At 43.4% G+C, this 17,479-nt stretch overlaps 2 protein-coding genes across 5 annotated transcripts in view; one reads left to right on the plus strand and one right to left on the minus strand.

Moving 5' to 3' along the window:
* THSD1 (thrombospondin type 1 domain containing 1) overlaps positions 1 to 8,885 on the plus strand; it is a 29,931-nt gene extending 21,046 nt beyond the window's left edge. For all 3 annotated transcript variants that reach the window (XM_010371285.2, XM_010371284.2, XM_010371286.2), the window contains one exon: positions 7,279 to 8,885. In XM_010371285.2, coding sequence (XP_010369587.2) covers positions 7,279 to 8,657 — 1,379 coding nt within the window. In that variant the 3' untranslated portion in view covers positions 8,658 to 8,885. The remainder of the gene's footprint in view (positions 1 to 7,278) is intronic.
* Positions 1 to 17,479, minus strand: part of CPNE4 (copine 4) — a 736,278-nt gene that overhangs the window by 239,022 nt on the left and 479,777 nt on the right. The window lies entirely within an intron of this gene.

Consider the following 17,479-nt stretch of genomic DNA (forward strand, 5'->3'; position numbering starts at 1 on the left):
TCCTTTTCTCCCTACCAACCCAGAAGAGCCAGGGGACCACATAGACCATTATTTGTCAAAATGGGGCAAGATTCCCTGTCCTATCCCCTGAGTGGCCTAAGTTATTCCTTACTGCCCCTACCCAGAGGGACTTTTTTATTTTATTTTATTTATTTGAGACGGAGTCTCGCTTTGTTACTCAGGCTGGAGTGCAGTGGTGCAATCTCTGCTCACTGCAAGCTCTGCCTCCTGGGTTCACGCCATTCTCCTGCCTCAGCCTCCCAAGTAGCTGGGACTACAGGTGCCCGCCACCACACCCGGCTAATTTTTTGTATGTTTAGTAGAGACGGGGTTTCACCATGTTAGCCAGGATGGTCTTGGTCTCCTGACCTCGTGATCTGCCCACCTCTGCCTCCCAAAGAGCTGGCTGGGATTACAGGCATAAGCCACCGCGTCCAGCCCCAGAGGGACATTTCTTCCTGCTGTCATCCGGGGACTGGCCTTTCCTGCATCTTCTGAGTGTCTTCAAGGTACATACTAGTAGCTGGTCATTGAGTGTTTGATGTAAATAGTCTATAGATATGTTGCTCATATGGCTTTAGGTTTGCCCCAACTTATGGAGCTAAATCCTTTTCATTTACCACGAGTTACATACTGAATAGTCCTTGCTTTTTCCACACACCATCCCGCCCTCTGACAGACAATCCACATTTACTTGGCCAGCCTCTGCTCTGCTCCGCTCCTGACTCTTAGATAAAGTCCTTGTGTCAAGGACTTTATCTTGTCCTTCTTGTACTCTCCAATTCCAGGTTAAAAGACCATCTTAGTTCCTTGTTTCTTTGGGATATGGAGGAGTTATGTGCTTTTCTGTGTTTGGATCTCAGAGTACCTTTTAGCCCAAACCACAGGCACCTGGCAACATCTCAGCCAGCGAACCCACCTGTGGCCTTAGAAAATCCTTCTTGCTGTATGATTTTTCCAGCCAGTATCATAGGCCTTGTTCCCTTCATTCCAGCATTTTTAGGACATTATTCTTTCTCCTAATTTTTTTTTTTCTTATTGTAGCTTCCTCTTCTCCTAGCCCTCCATCTGCCTGTCTTTCATGGGCCTTACCCTGAATCCATTGTTTCTTCAGTGATATACTGTTTTCTAAGGCTTTCTTCTCTGTCTGCTCTTTTCTTTATAAGTCTTCTTCACTTTCCACAGCACCTTCCTTGTGTATAGCTTCCCTCAAATACACCTTATCCTCTCAATTCTGGGATGGGGTCATGTGTTCCGACATTTCATATCTGAGTTCCATAACACTCAGATGAATTTAAACTCAGTGGCCACTGGTGACTACTATTCTTTTATATGTGACAATATTTATTTATTGTTATTACCATTAATTCGTTATGTGACAACACTTAAAATACATTATCTCACTTAAGGCTCACAGTAATTCCACAAGGTAGGTATTGTGCTGGGCTCAGATCTCTTGAGAGCTTACTGTCTGCCAGGCATTTTTCTAAGGACCTTGCACACATAAAGTAGGCATATTCTTATCTCCATAGTGCAGATGTGGGATAGAGAGGATGGGTGGCCTGTCCAAGATCATTAAGCTAGAAAGTGGGGGCATTGAATTTGACTCCTTGCTAAGCTACCTATCTTGAATACCTTGCCTTTATATACAGGCCAATCTGGCTTTCTAGAAGAAGCATCAACAACCTGGAATTAACAATCATTTTTCCAAAATGTGATGTGATATTATGTCATATTCTCCATCTTAATAATTCTTTTTTGTTGTTGTTTTTTACACGGAGTTTCGCTCTTGTTGCCCAGGCTGGGGTGCACTGGCGCAATCTCGGCTCACCACAACCTCTGCCTCCTGGGTTCAAGCGATTCTCCCACCTCAGCCTCTGGCATGTGCCACCACGCCCAGTTAATTTTTGTATTTTCAGTAGAGATGGGGTTTCTCCATGTTGGTCAGGCTGGTCTCGAACTCCCGACCGCAGGTGATCTACCTGCCTCAGCCTCCCAAAGTGCTGAGATTACAGGCATGAGCCACTATGCCCAGCGGGCATCTTAATTCTTTAATACTGAGTAGGAACTGGAAATTTGTGCATTATAAGTTAGCAAGAAGGCTAAGTCCTACAGACTTGCCTGCCTCTACTATAAGTGGTCCTCAGATACTGCTTACGTGGATAAAAATGATCATGTCTTCCAAGTGTTCTCTTTGTCCTAGTGAACCTATTTTCAATCTTTGGAAATGTAAAGATACATTCGCAGGCTGCATAGCATCAACAAATCTCCTTTACTTCAGGTGAAAGAGGAAAAACTAGAGATAGAGATGGGCGAGGCCAGCAGCTTTTGGGCTTTTCTCCAGCTGTGATTTTAAAGGAAACCAGCCAGAGTAAAAAGATAACAGAGTCGAGTGAAGAGGTTCATGGTGTGTAATAGCAATGCTGCTACCCACTGTCATGAGCAGCCACTGCAGGTGAAGGAAGTGATACATCAGGGAACAAGTCTTTCATCATTCAACTGTTTTCACTTGTTTAGGAGTTCAGAAGTTGGTTTGGCTTTAAAAGAATGTTCTTATGCCAAGGTCTGAATGTAGTTCTACATTATGTGGTCTATCTTGTTCAACAAGAGAGTAGCATAATTAAATTGCTGTTGCACTGATGTTCCATCTGGTGGAATACTGATCGTTTTACTATTGCCTTTTTAATAATGAAGGAATGAATCAATCAGTTAAACTAGTGTTTATTGAGCACTATGCAAGTTACTGTGACTGTCGTTGGGAATGTATTGATAAGATATGACTGTCTTGAAGGGGCTTATAGTAGCTCAAAAGGCACATAAACAGGCTTAATACTCAGTGCAATATTAAGGGCCTGCAATGAAAAATGTACCCATAGCTTGCTATAGAAGCTTTCAGTAGTGATAATCCAAGCCCAAAACATCTCCAGTCTTGGAGGAGGTGATCCTTTTTTTTTTTTGAAGCAGAATCTTGCTCTGTTGCCCAGGCTGGAGTGCAGTGGCACGATCTCAACTCACTGCAACCTCCGCCTCCTGGGTTCAAGCGATTCTACTGCCTCTGCCTCCCAAGTAGCTGGGACTATAGGTGCGCACCACCACACCTGGCTAATTTTTTGTATTTTTAGTAGAGATGAGGCTTCACCATGTTGGCCAGGCTGGTCTCGAACTCCTGGCCTCAAGTGATCCAGCCACTTCAGCCTCCCTAAGTGCTGGGATTACAGGCATAAGCCACCACACCCAGTCAAGGAGGTGATATTTGAGCTGAAGTTTGGAAGCTGAGGTGTCCCCCAGGTGAAGGAGGTGAAGATGGGAGTTTTAGCAAAGGGAGCAATGAATGAAGGCATGGAAGATGGCACATTAAGAGACCTGGAAAACTGAAAGTAGTTTAGTGTGGCTGGATGATAGTGTGCCAGGAAGGGGTGGGAGACATGAGGCCAGCTAAGCAAACAGGATTCGTATCCTGAGGGGCCTTGAAGGTTGGGACCTGTGTTTTCGTGGTATCTCTATCTGGCTGTAGCAAGGAGTATAAATCAGAAGGTTAGGCATGGCAGCAGATGTACCTGTTAAGAAAAATTTTTCAGGAACCTATTTGCAAAATGAAGTGCCAGCAATGGTGATGGAGGGAGAGGAGAATTCAGACTCTGTATGTGGCAAATGATGGAGAGGGAGCATGAAGGATAAAACCCAGGATTTTAGTACTGGTAACTGTGTGAACTGTGATTCCTTTCCTTTAAGATCAGATATATCAGAGGAAGCACAAGTTGTAGGGGAAGATGGTGAGTCTTAGGCATTTTGAGATGGAGGTGGTGGGACAGCCAGTGGAGACAGTAGAGCTAGTGGAGTCAGGAATGGACTGTAGCTCTCCTTGGATCTAAAATTCATGCTCTTCTCTCTAAATTACATAAGTGAATGTTCTCATTGAAACCAAAAGGGAGAGAGAGAGAGCTGCAAGAGCTATATAGCAGTGGCCAATGCTGCAGAACGAACTCCTTTGAATTTGAGTATCAGGAGGTCATTCATAACCTTGGTGGGAGCTGTTTAATTGGAATCTTGGGGATAGGTTGCAGGAGACAGAGGTGATGTAGGAGCAGTAAGCAAATGTGGACCTCTCTTTTCAGTAAGCATGGCTGAGAAGACAAGGAACAAGATATGTCTGAGAGTGTGAGAAGGTTGGAGAAGGGTCTTTTTAAAGTGCGAACAGCTTGAGTATGTTTGTGTGCTGAGGAAGAGGAGCTACATAGAAGAGCAGCTGGAGATAATTGCTGCAGAGGGATGATGCCCCTGGATGAAGGAGGCCTAGAGAGCATTTCCTTGTGGCCTCACCTTTTATAGGAGGACAGTTCTCCCGCTGATTATGTGGAAAAAAGGTAAATAGAGGTGTGGCTGCTAGTAAGTTTATGGGGCAGAGGAGGATCACAGAAGCAGCTGGGCATGTACTTGCCTGATGGCTTCTATTTTGTGTGTGTGTGACCTATTAAGAGTGTTAAGGAAGTGGACTGGATAGGGGGCTTAAGCAAGTGGTGACATTGGAAGCAGGTGTTGTAGGGGACCTATGGAAGGATTTGTGGGCAGCTGAGGTTGGGTGCTGTGACTATGTGGGGGCACTGACCTACATGGTTGTTATTTTCTCCACCAGTGCAGCAGCTAGGAATTCACGTGTCTGAGATTCACATGTCTAGGGTCAGACTTCCACTGCAGAGCAGGGGAAGGGGTATAGCTCAGTATTAGAGGTCAAGAGGGTTGAGGTTGTTGGAAGGAAAATGGTTTCAGATCATGGTTGTAATTTGGTTAGGGGGAGAAGTGAGGTTAGGAAGTGTCTGGCAGATGGGAGAAAATGGAGGGCTGGAGAATGAGAAGTCTTAATGTAGTAATAGTGAGTGAGTGAGAGTAGTGAACACAGCTAGAGAGTGGGTTGAGCAGTTTAAGATTTTAGAAGAGGAGCCGACGGTGGGAAGTTACTATATGTTGGATGGACCTGAAGTCACCTGGATGGTCCTAGCTCTGGCATAGTGAGGGAGACTGGGACCCAGGTGCTAGAGTGACTGATGGCTAGCAGGAGGTTGGAAGATGGTGGTGTTGAGAGAGGAGTAGAATGGTGGTTGGCAAGGATGGCACGGGCATCAAAGGAATGGAAGTTTTCTATGGAGGTAAAAGAGCGCAGGTTGGAAACAGCAATAGGAATGAGCTTGGGGAGCACACTCTGCTTCTGGCCCTGTTTACTTATAAAGAAAGTATGTGTAATCCCAGCACTTTGGGAGGCTGAGGTGGGCGGATCATGAGGTCAGGAGATCGAGACCATCCTGGCTAACATGGTGAAACCCCATCTCTACTAAAAACACAAAAAATTAGCCGGCCGTGGTGGCAGGCGCCTATATTCCCAGCTACTTGGGAGGCTGAGGTAGGAGAATGGCGTGAACCCAGGAGGCGGAGCTTGCAGTGAGCCGAGATCGCACCACTGCACTCCAGCCTGGGTGGCAGAGTGAGACTCCATCTCAAAAAAGAAAAAAAAAGAAAGAAAGCATGTGTGTCAGCTTCCACTGAGAGGGTTGGGGGAAACCATGCCCTGCAGGGTAGCCTGGTTTCAGTTGGGACAAGGAGGTGAAGGCGGTGTTTTGTGGAGCAGTTAGGGATGTTGAGGAATTTGTAATCAGCTGTCCCTTAGGGGACAGTACAAAGAGTGGGCAGTGGGAGAACGGGTGGAGAAGATGAAGCACAGAGCTGGTGGTGGTGATACAACCATGGGAAAAAGGCCATAGGACTGGTGACCAAAGGGGAAAGAGTGGGGAGGTCAGATGGCATTAGCTGGTCTCAGGTTTCCAGGTGTTTCAGTGGCAGCACAGGTGGAGGCTCCAGGTGGTGCCTGCATTTTGATGAAACATTTTGATGACTGTGGGACAAACCAGTTTGAGCAGAGAAAAAGAAGAAAAGTACCCCTCACAATGGAAGGTAGGAATGGGAGTGGATAGTTGAAAATAGAAGAGTGAGAATGCAGAGGATTTAACACTTAGGAAAGACAGTTTCTGGATAATAGAAGGGGGAAATGAGTTGTATTATATATTGCCAAGTCTTACTTTCATCAGTTAATTTCCCTTAAGATATGCATATGTAGGTACCTAAATGTGGCCTACCTAAATCATTTTGCATTTCACATTTTATACTTGGTATTTTCCGATGTGCCTCTCAGAGGTACATTTAACAATAGGTACCACATTTACATTATCCTAAGTGAACACTGATTTTTACCTTGAAAATTTCTGGTCGGGCGTGGTGGCTCATGCCTGTAATCCCAGCACTTTGGGAGGCCGAAGTGGGCGGGTCACGAGGTCTGGAGTTCGAGACCATCCTGGGCAACATGGTGAAACCCTGTCTCTACTAAAAACAAAAACATGAGCCGGGCGTGGTGGCATGCACCTGTAGTTCCAGCTACTCGGGAGGTTTGAGGCAGGAGAGGCAGGCTGAGGGAGGCTTGAACCGCAGAGATGGCGGTTGTTTCAGTGAGCCAAGATCACGCCACTGTGCTCCATCCTGGGCGACAGAGTGAGACTCCGTCTCACAAAAAAAAAAAAAAAGAAAAAAAGAAAAAAAGAAAATTTCTACATGCTACTTCTGTGTGGAAACTTGGAAGCCAATTCCAGCAGGAGCTGGTGAGCATGGGAATCACCTTGATTATAGCTTACCAGGTCACCTCGCTTCGGTCGCTCTCTGTTTTTGCAGTGTTTCCCCTTTGGTGATCTTGTTTGGCTTCAGCTGCCAGCAGAAATCCATATGTAAGACCAGAAATCCCAGTCCTTGTTTATTTTCCGTCATTCCTTAACTGCTAGATAATTAGAGTGAGTGACTCAGAGACCTTAAAACCGTGCAGAGCAAACAATACTAGAAAATACGTATTTGGGCCGAGCGCAGTGGCTCACACCTGTAATCCCAGCACTTTGGGAGGCCGAGACAGGTGGATCACAAGTCAGGAGTTCAACACCAGCCTGACCAATATGGTGAAACCCCAGCTCTACTAAAAATACAAAAAAATTAGCCGGGCTTGGTGGCATGTGCCTGTAATCCCAGCTACTTGGGAGGCTGAGGCAGGAGAATTGTTTGAGCTTGGGAAGCGGAGGTTGCAATGAGCTGAGATCACACCACTGCACTCCAGCCTGGGCAACAGAGCAAGACTCCGTCTCAAAAAAAAAAAAAAAAAAAAAAGAAAAGAAAAAGAAAAAGTAAAAATACATCTGTTCCTTTGTGTTTTTTATTGTTATTATTGTTGTTGTTTGTTTGTCTGTTTTGCAGCTTTCCAGCCATCCAGCCTATCTCCTCTTCAGCCCCAGGGTCCAGTGAAGTCCAACAACATCGTGACTGTCACTGGTATATCCTTGTGCTTGTTCATCATCATTGCCACCGTGCTCATCACTCTGTGGAGGAGGTTCGGCCGTCCCCCCAAGTGCAGCACCCCTGCTCGACATAACTCCATCCACTCCCCCGGCTTCCGGAAGAACTCGGACGAGGAGAATATCTGTGAGCTGAGCGAGCAGCGTGGGAGCTTCTCAGATGGGGGAGACGGGCCCACGGGGAGTCCAGGGGACATGGGCATCCCTCTGACCTACAGACGGAGCGGGCCAGTGCCTCCCGAGGACGATGTCTCTGGCAGCGAGAGCTTCCAGTCCAACGCCCAGAAGATAATCCCACCTCTGTTCAGCTACCGCCTTGCCCAGCAGCAATTAAAGGAGATGAAAAAGAAAGGTCTGACAGAAACCACCAAAGTGTATCACGTGTCTCAGAGTCCCCTGACAGACACTGCCATTGATGCGGCTGCCAGCCCTCCCTTAGATTTGGAAAGCCCGGAAGAAGCTGCAGCAAACAAGTTCCGGATCAAATCCCCATTTCCGGAGCAGCCTGCTGTCAGCGCCGGGGAAAGGCCTCCCTCCAGACTGGATTTAAGTGTGACTCAGGCCAGTTGTGCCATAAGCCCCAGCCAGACTCTGATTCGCAAGTCACAGGCAAGGCACGTGGGCAGCAGAGGGGGCCCATCCGAGAGAAGCCATGCCAGGAACGCCCATTTCAGGAGGACAGCGAGTTTCCATGAAGCCAGGCAGGCCCGGCCGTTCCGAGAGAGGAGCATGTCCACTCTGACTCCACGGCAGGCCCCCGCCTACAGCTCTAGGACGCGGACAGGGGAGCAGGCAGAGGACAGATTTAGGCCTCAGGGTCGAGGTGCCCACCTGTTTCCTGAAAAACTGGAGCATTTCCAGGGGGCAAGTGGAACCTGTGGTTCATTAAACCCTCTCCCTAAATCCTACACTTTGGGGCAGCCCTTGAGGAAACCAGACCTTGGGGTTCGCCAGGCAGGATTAGTGGCAGGAATTGAGAGAACAGAGCCCCACAGAGCTCGTAGGGGACCGTCCCCCAGTCACAAGAGTGTCTCAAGGAAGCAGTCTTCTCCCACATCCCCCAAAGATAGCTACCAGAGGGTGAGTCCTCTGAGCCCTTCTCAGTGTAGAAAAGACAAGTGTCAAAGCTTCCCCACTCACCCTGAGTTTGCCTTCTATGACAATACATCATTTGGCCTCACTGAGGCTGAGCAGAGGATGCTGGACCTCCCAGGATATTTTGGGTCAAATGAAGAGGATGAAACAACAAGTACACTTAGCGTGGAGAAGCTGGTGATCTAGACTGAGAATCAGCCTGAGCTTTACACAGCTGGGGTTTTTTTTTGTAGACTTGTGTAACTATTTGTACCATGGGACAGAATGTGAGGAGGAAATAACACACACAGAGGAGAATGTGTGTGTATGCATGTGTTTGAATTCACAAGGAAGAAATTATTTATCTTGAGCTTTTTCCTTTATTATTCAATTTCTATGGATTTATTACTAATAATCATAATAAAATATAAACAATTTTATTTTGGGGGGGCTTGGTCTGTCATGTGGCGATGAAAAATAAGATGTGACTTTTGAGTAGAACATGGTCTGAACATTGCATTGGCAGTTTCCATCCTGAAGCAGAAATCTGGAACCTCAGCTAAAAAGGGATGGAGCAAAGTTAACTTGGTGTCATAACTCTGAATTGCAATTTATTAAGTTATAAATACATTAAGAATTTGACTCCTACAATGGTAGCATCAAACAGGTTTCATATTTGTCTGATTAAGTTAGTTACGACCATTAGACTGCTGAGCTACTTAGAAATGGTGATACCACAGATATTCAAGAAGAACTCTCAGATTAGAGTCCAGGTGACTTCACAAAATTATATGAATTAATTCTGCTTTAAAGAGATAACGTAAGAAGCTGGTGGTTCAGGTAGTGAGTCAAATGAAGACCTATCTGTTCTGAGCAAATAAATAGTAAACATTTTGGAAAGGATTGTCTTCTGAGGAAATGGGCAGTAGGTACTGACCATGCCACTACCTGGGAACAGGATGGTGATTACGTGTTCCTGGACCAAACTGGCAGCAGAGACCTCAGCAGGGGAACTGGTGCATGTATGTTGTTCTTAAACATAACTTTACCATGTTGTTCAGAAAATGTGTTAATTAACTTTAGGTATATATAAAGCAGGTAGAACAGTGTACAATTTTTTACAGTTTTTACAGTTTACAATTTTTTACAGTTTAAGTTTTTTTTTTTTTTTTTTTTTTTTTTTTGAGATGGAGTCTTGCTCTGTTGCCCAGGCTGGAATACAGTGGCACGATCTCAGCCCACTGCAACCTCTGCCTCCTGGGTTCAAGCGATTCTTCTGCCTCAGCCTCCCGAGTAGCTGGGACTACAGGTGTGTACCAACAGACCTGGCTAATTTTTGTATTTTTAGTAGATATGGGGTTTCACCATATTGGCCAGGCTGGTCAGGAACTCCAGACCTCGTGATCTGCCCACCTCAGCCTCCCAAAGTGCTGGGATTACAGGTGTAAGCCATCACGCCCAGTCAAGCTTTTTAAATTAGAATAATGAGTTAAAGAAGGAAATAAGCCTTTTTAGACATTTAGAATCCCTTTTGCTTGTGTTTTCAATCTTCTACACTTTACAAACAATACTTTTTTTTTTTTTTTTTTTTTTTTTGAGACATGGTCTAGCTCTGTTGCCCAGGCTGGAGTGCGGTGGCATGATAGCTCCCGGCAACCTCCACTTCCTGGGTTCAAGTGATTCATTCTCCTGCCTCAGCCTCCCAAGTAGCTGGGATTACATGTGCCTGCCACCAGGCCCAGGTAATTTTTGCATTTTTAGTAGAGATAGGGTTTCACTGTGTTGGCCAGGCTGGTCTCGAACTCCTTACCTAGGGATCCCCCTGCCTCAGCCTCCCAAAGTGCTGGGATTACAAGCATGAACCACTGCATCTGGCCTTAAACAAGACATTTGAGGTTCAGGGAGAATAACAGGATTGGCTAGGACATGCATGGATACATTATTCTAAATATCATGCTCTTTCCACTCTACCGCCACAAACTTCACAAGTTTTTGTTGTTGTTGTTGTTTGTTTTTTTTTTTTTTTTTTTTTTTTTTTTTTGAGACAGGGTCTCACTCTGTCACTCAGGCTGGAGTACAGTGGCGCAATCTTGGCTTGATGCAACCTCCGCCTTCTGGGTTCAAGCAATTCTCGTGCCTCAGCCCCCTGAGTAGCTGAAATTACAGGCACCTGCCACCACATCCGACTGATTTTTGTATTTTTGGTAGAGACAGTGTTTCGCCATGTTGGCCAGGCTGGTCTTGAGGTCGTAACCTCAAGTGATTTGCCTGCCTTGGCCTCCCAAAGTGCTGGGGTTACAGGCATTAGCCACAACGCCCAGTCTACAAGTCTTCTCTAATAGCAGAAACATCAGGAGAAAGCTGGCCCTTTTTGTTTGTAAGAGGGTATGAAGAGACACCTCTCTTAGTTTTTCCCAATGGAAAGAAGCTTTCTACTGTTTGATGAAATGTTAGGACTGGTCTGGCAACTTGCTTTGTTTGGCAGTAAGAGCCTAACAAAAGAATCTGAAGGTTTTGTTCCTTTATTAGAAGTCTGTCATTAGTTTTAGTTACCACATGGGCAGTCTGCAATCTCATGTACTCCTTTCAACTCTTGACCCTAATGACTTATCTGTATCCCTTGAGTAGCTGCACTTTCCTTCTTTTTCATGGTGACCCCTCTAACTGCCACACCCATCCTGCTTTTTAGATTGTTTTTTCTTCCTTTTAGAGTTTATCAGGATGTCAGCCTGCCAGTGATGTTTCAGGGACCATTGGAGAGAGTGAAATTAAATGGGAAAAACATCACAAATGCAAATACTGCAATTTAAGATTTTTGTCTCATATTTGTTGCATTGCCACTTCATTTGTGTTGTTTTAATTGAAAATAAAAATATAGCTCCTTTTGGCAATGTTTTAATATTAATTACCTTTTAGGAATAGGAGGGGTAGATTACTCAGAGCTGTCTGACAGCTGGTATTTGCTGATGCCAGGAAGAGGAAACCAGACTTTTTAATCTTCATTTTCTTTGTTTATTATACTAGAAAGTTTCGTTTTCTTTCCAAGTTCACAGGCCTGCGTGCCAAGCTTTGAGGACAAAGGGTACATGCTTGCTTGTTTTTGATTTCACAGTGATGTACCCTACAGTGTCAGACCATAACATATGGGAAAGGTGGAAAGTCAAGGAAAACACTATGAACAGAAAGCTTTTCTGTTAAATTATGTTCTTCTCCATTATAATCACACATCTAAATTAATACCGCAGTGAGCTAACACCAGCATCTAACATTTTCTCTATCTACCTAGCCCAGTTTTCTGGAGCTCTAAGAATAAAATCTTTATATATCAAAGTTAAGCTAATTTGATCTCTGCCTCTGAGAAAAAGGAAGATGCCTCAAGCATTGTCTTTGGTGGACATGTGGGAAACTTCATTATAAATAATCTAATCTTAGCCGGCACTTTGGGAGGCCAAGGCGGGCAGATCACGAGGTCAGGAGATCAAGACCATCCTGGCTAACACAATGAAACTCCGTCTCTACTAAAAAAATACGAAAAATCAGCTGGGCATGGTGGCGGGCGCCTGTAGTCCCAGCTACTTGGGAGGCTGAGGCAGAAGAATGGCATGAACCCGGGAGGCAGAACTTGCAGTGAGCCGAGATCGTGCCACTGCATTCCAGCCTGGGCGACAGAGACTCTGTTTCAAAAATATATATAATAATAATAATTTAATATTGTGTCCCTAGGTCCTGTCCCTAGTGGCTGCCATAGAGTAGGAACTCAATAAAATTTGTTAAATAAGTGACCAGCTATTCAAAAACTTTCCAGAAATAGAGGAACACAAACTTCTATGAGAAACAAAAGGCATGCTGGCATTAGATTGATCATCAGCTGCACTAAAAATGGTGGAGTAATAGCTTGGAAGTTGAGGGAGAAAATGATTTTCATCTTGAGAAACTTCCACCCAGTCAAATTATGTGCCAGGGCAAATAAAGACATTGTTACACATGCAAAGACTCAGAAAGCTTACCTGCCAGACAACTTTTCTTGAGGAGTTATTAGAGCGTATACTCCATCAGTAAAACAGCAAAGTACCACGAGGAAGCCATGGGATTCAGGCAGCAGCAGATGTGACCTAGAATGTCAGTTTTGCAGGTCACTAAGCCACCAGTTCATATCTGAGCAAGAATGGGGGATCCAGGAAACAAAGGTATTTCATGGAACATACAGTTGGAAGAACTTGAAGATCTACTTCGGGCAAAGAAAATGAAAATAAGAAAAGCACCTAGAAATTTTATTTTCTGAAAGACTCTACAAGAAAATCGTAATACAAATATGAATTAAGTTTAACTGAGTCATCGATGGGCTTTGAAAAGAAAAATATTCCAAGAAAATAGAATCTGTAAGATGGCACAGATTTCTTTCAACAACAAAGTACTAGGCAAACCAACAGCAACAACAAAGTAACCATGATTTTGAGAAACTGAGCAGCACAGGGTTGAGACATTGTGATTACACAGAGGCAAATCAATCACAGCATACTACTTGGCTCTGCTGTGGACCAACATTTTCATAATGCTGCTTATTGGTTATTGTCTATTAGAACCAACTTATAGAAGACTTAGGCCAGGCGCAGTGGCTCATGCCTGTAATCCCAGCACATTGGGAGGCCGATGAGGGAGGATCACAAGGTCAAGAGATTGCGACCATCCTGGCCAACATGTGAAACCCTGTCTCTATTAAAAATACAGAAATTAGCTGGGTGTGGTGGCACATGCCTGTAGACCCAGCTACCTGGGAGGCTTGAGGCAGAAGAATCACTTGAATCCGGGAGGCGGAGGTTGTAATGAGCTGAGATCATGCCACTGCACTCCAGTGTGGCAAGAGTGAGACTCTGTCTCAAAAAAAAAAAAGAAAAGAAAAGAAAGAAAAAGAAAACGAATTATAGTTACTGAAGGGAATATAAATGTTATCAGTCATGGATATTTAGGAGAGTACAGCTTCGAAAAGTTTGGAGGTAGAGGGGTTTAAGGCTGCAGTGAGCTATGATTGCACCAGAGGTAACCCAGCCTGGGCAACAGAGGGAGGCCTCATTTCTGAAAAATAAGAAGTCTGGAGGTAGAAGCAGAGGTGGGGAGTTCAAGAGAAATAGGAGTTCACATCTCCTCCTATCACGAAATGGAGAGCCAAGAGGCACCATCTATATTTAACAGAACTCAAAACAAAAGTTTAAGGATATTGAAGTTACTAAAGTGAACAATAGGACTAAAAATTGTAATGTAACTATCATATGCACCTTGTGTTTTAGGGAGGTGAATTAAGCTGACTTTTTAATCAGTCCTTGCAAGAGTCAATAATGTCACAAAATAGCAGCTTAATCCTATTCATACAGTTGAAGATCATCAGGAGAATTAAAACCACAAAGGTCAAAGTGGTTGCCCTTTGGAAGTGGGACTGAGGCTGTGGAGATAAAAAGCAAGGAACAATTGCTTTTTGTTGTAGGGCTTCCTCTACTCTTAACCTTTTTTTCTCTCTTTTTTTTTTTTTACGTTGACAAAACAAAAACCAAACATAACAATCCTGGTGAGGGTCAGAGATCATCTATTTTAATGCCTGGAAATATATTCGGTGAGTCACATTGTGGCTATTAGGGGGAGGATTTGCTCCTAGTGTTGTTGGATCTCCAACCTCCCCCACACCATTGTTTCCCTTCCTTGGGGATCTAGATGATTCATGCCCACAGTTGTCCTGCCGTGCTGATGATTCTCTGGTCATTCCAGCTGCAGCAGTCTCTCACTGCCTGCCTCTTCTCAGGATGCCACCTCTGCTGCCAGTGTGGATGGGTGTGGTGCCCCCCGATCCTGCTGCTACTGCTGTTGCCAGTTTCTCCCTCAACTGTTGCCAAAACACATCACTTTTTTTATTATTATAAATTGATTGATAAAAGTTCAAATGTTTGAACTTAAAAGTTTACTATTTAGCTCATAATTATATAATTACTTGTAATTAAAATTTTGCTTTTTCTGAGTTTTATACCATAGAACCCCTTTAAAAATAATTTTTCCTGGCCGGGCGCGGTGGCTGAAGCCTGTAATCCCAGCACTTTGGGAGGCCGAGACGGGCGGATCACGAGGTCAGGAGATCGAGACCATCCTGGCTAACATGGTGAAACCCCGTCTCTACTAAAAAATACAAAAAACTAGCCGGGTGAGGTGACGGGTGCCTGTAGTCCCAGTTACTGGGGAGGCTGAGGCAGGAGAATGGCGTAAACCTGGGAGGCGGAGCTTGCAGTGAGCTGAGATCCAGCCACTGCACCCAGCCTGGGCGACAGAGCAAGACTCCGTCTCAAAAAAAAAAAAATAATAATAATAATAATAATAATTTTTCCTTAAAAATAAATTAATATATGCTCATTATAGAACATTTGAAAAACAAAATTGCTCCATTCCTGTTCATCAGCTTTGGGTACAAAAGGAAATTTCATTTGGTCAATATTAAATTAGATGGCTATATAGGCTGGGCACAGTGATGGATGCCTATAATCCCAGAACATTGGGAGGCCAAGACAGGTGCATCACCTGAGGTCAGGAGTTCAAGAACAGCATGGCCAACATGGTGAAATCCTGTCTCTACTAAAAGTACAATTAGCCGGGTGTGGGGAGGCTGAACTTGTAGTGAGCCAAGATCGCACCACTGCACTCCAGCCTGGGCGACAGAGCAAGACTCTGTCTCAAAAAAAAAAAAAAAAAAACAAAATTGGCCGGGTGTGGTGGTGCGTGCCTGCAGTCTGAGCTGCAGTCTGACCTGGGAGGCAGAGGTTGCAGTGAGCTGAGATCGTGCCATTGCACTCCAGCCTGGGCAACAAGAGCAAAACTCCATCTCAAAAAAAAAAAAAAAAAAAAAAGAAAGAAAGAAACAAAATCCCATTCATCTAAGCCAACATCATCATCATATTTTTGAATTTATTGCAGAATTTTGCCATTTAGACCAAAACCCTATGGAGTATAATAATCAGCTCCAGAACAACATTCTGTTGAATAATAGACAATATCTTTGTTTCCTGACTGCTCTTTAATCTTGTTTTGGTCACCCACTAGTATGTAAGATCCATAACAAAACTGAATTCAAGGTATGATTTCAAACCTTCCTCTACTCTTCATGAGCATCTTTTAACTTCTTGTGATTCTGAACACTTGTGGTTCTGAACACCAGTAAAAGTTACAATCAGGAAAACTGATTCTCTAATAGAATAGAATCAGAGTTTATTTCTGCTCAGTTGAAGTTTTTCTTTTGATACTATGAATTTTTTCAGCCCTACTATTTAACTATATGTAACTCTGTCATAAACCATTACAGATTCATTTTAATCTTAATATCAAAACCTGGCAAAGACAAATAAGAGGAAAAACTCTGCAGGCTATTCTGACTCATAAACATTTGGTAGAAAGTATTAACAAATGGAATCCCACAATATATATGAAGATAAAATCAAGATCAAATAAGTGTTCATTTTTTACTAATAAATGTCTCACCTAATATTTCATTTTTTTGCTTTATACTTATGGCTATCTTTATCGTTGATCTTGACTATAGTAGGCTCAATTATTGTTCATAGTTTGTAAGCTAAAAAATATTACACACATTATTTCTTGCTCTTTTAGGGATATCCAAAAGAAGATATACTGGTCACACTGAATGACCTGATTAAAAGTATTCCAGATGCCAAAAAGCTTGTTAAGTATTGGATATGTCTTGTACATATTGAACCAATCACAAGTCCTACTGAAAATATTATTGCAATCTATGAGAAAGCCATTCTGGCAGGGGCTCAGGTAAGATAAGCATTTACTGATCTTTACGATGACAGTGTAGTAGACAATTTGGAATTAATTTGGAACACATCACAACATAGCTTGAGAAAATGGTGGTCGTAGTAGCAATAATATTTTAGTAATAAATGTTTAAAGGCCACAAGGATTGCTGTTTGTTGGCCTTTCTTTTATTCCTGTACTGGGAATAATCAGACTTTAGAAAGTGGGTATAAGCTGAAATGTATATTTAATGAAACTTTCTGCATGAAATGTCTTAGCATATTATTGTATGCATTTTCTGTTTGGAAATTTACTGGGAGACTGAATGTAATATTAAAATTTATTTATTGAATATAAAGCAAAAGGGATGAAATTAGCTTTTTAAATGTTATCAAGCTCTCTTGATTTTGTGAGAGAACTCTTTCAATTTAAGAGTAAACCCGTATGTACTCCTATATATACACTGTATAGATTGGTCCTGTCTGCAAACAGAAAATGGCAATAAACCAGTTTCTCTAACATTATTACCTCTATAGTGGCTTGATATTCCTTACCTCTTCCAGCCTATTGATACACAAAGCTTTGGGTATATAGTGGCTTTCTGTTTCTAGGAATTTGAACACTTTAGGGAGCCTCACATGAGAGAAATCACACGGTATTTGTCTTTTTGTGACTAGTTTATTTCACTTAGCATGATGTCCTCAAGGTTCATTCATGTTGTACCATGTGTCAGAATGTCCTTTCTTTCTAAGGATGAATAATATTCCATTGTATATTTACAACATACATATTGTATGTTGCAAATATGCCACATTTTTCTTATCCGTTCATTTATCATTAAACATTGGTAATGCTTCCATCTCTTGGCTATTGTGAATAATGCTGCTATGAACATGGCTGTACAAATATTTCTTTGAGATCCTGCTTTCAATTCTTTTGGTTATATGCCCAGAAGTAGAATTACTGGATCATATGGTTATTTCTATTCTTAGTTTTTTTGAGGCACCACCATGCTGCTTTTCATAGCACGACACCATGGTACATTCCCACCAATAGTGTACAAGACGGTGTACTCTGTCGCCCAGGCTGGAGTGCAGTGGCGTGATCTTGGCTCACTGCAACCTCCAACTCCTGGGTTCAAGAGATTCTCCTGATTCAACCTCCCGAGTAGTTGGGACTACAGGCACGTGCCACCACGCCCGGCTACTTTTTTGTATTTTTAATAGAGACGGGGTTTCACC

The sequence above is a fragment of the Rhinopithecus roxellana genome, chromosome 1, assembly GCF_007565055.1.
Source record: "Rhinopithecus roxellana isolate Shanxi Qingling chromosome 1, ASM756505v1, whole genome shotgun sequence".
NCBI classification, from domain to species: domain Eukaryota; kingdom Metazoa; phylum Chordata; class Mammalia; order Primates; family Cercopithecidae; genus Rhinopithecus; species Rhinopithecus roxellana.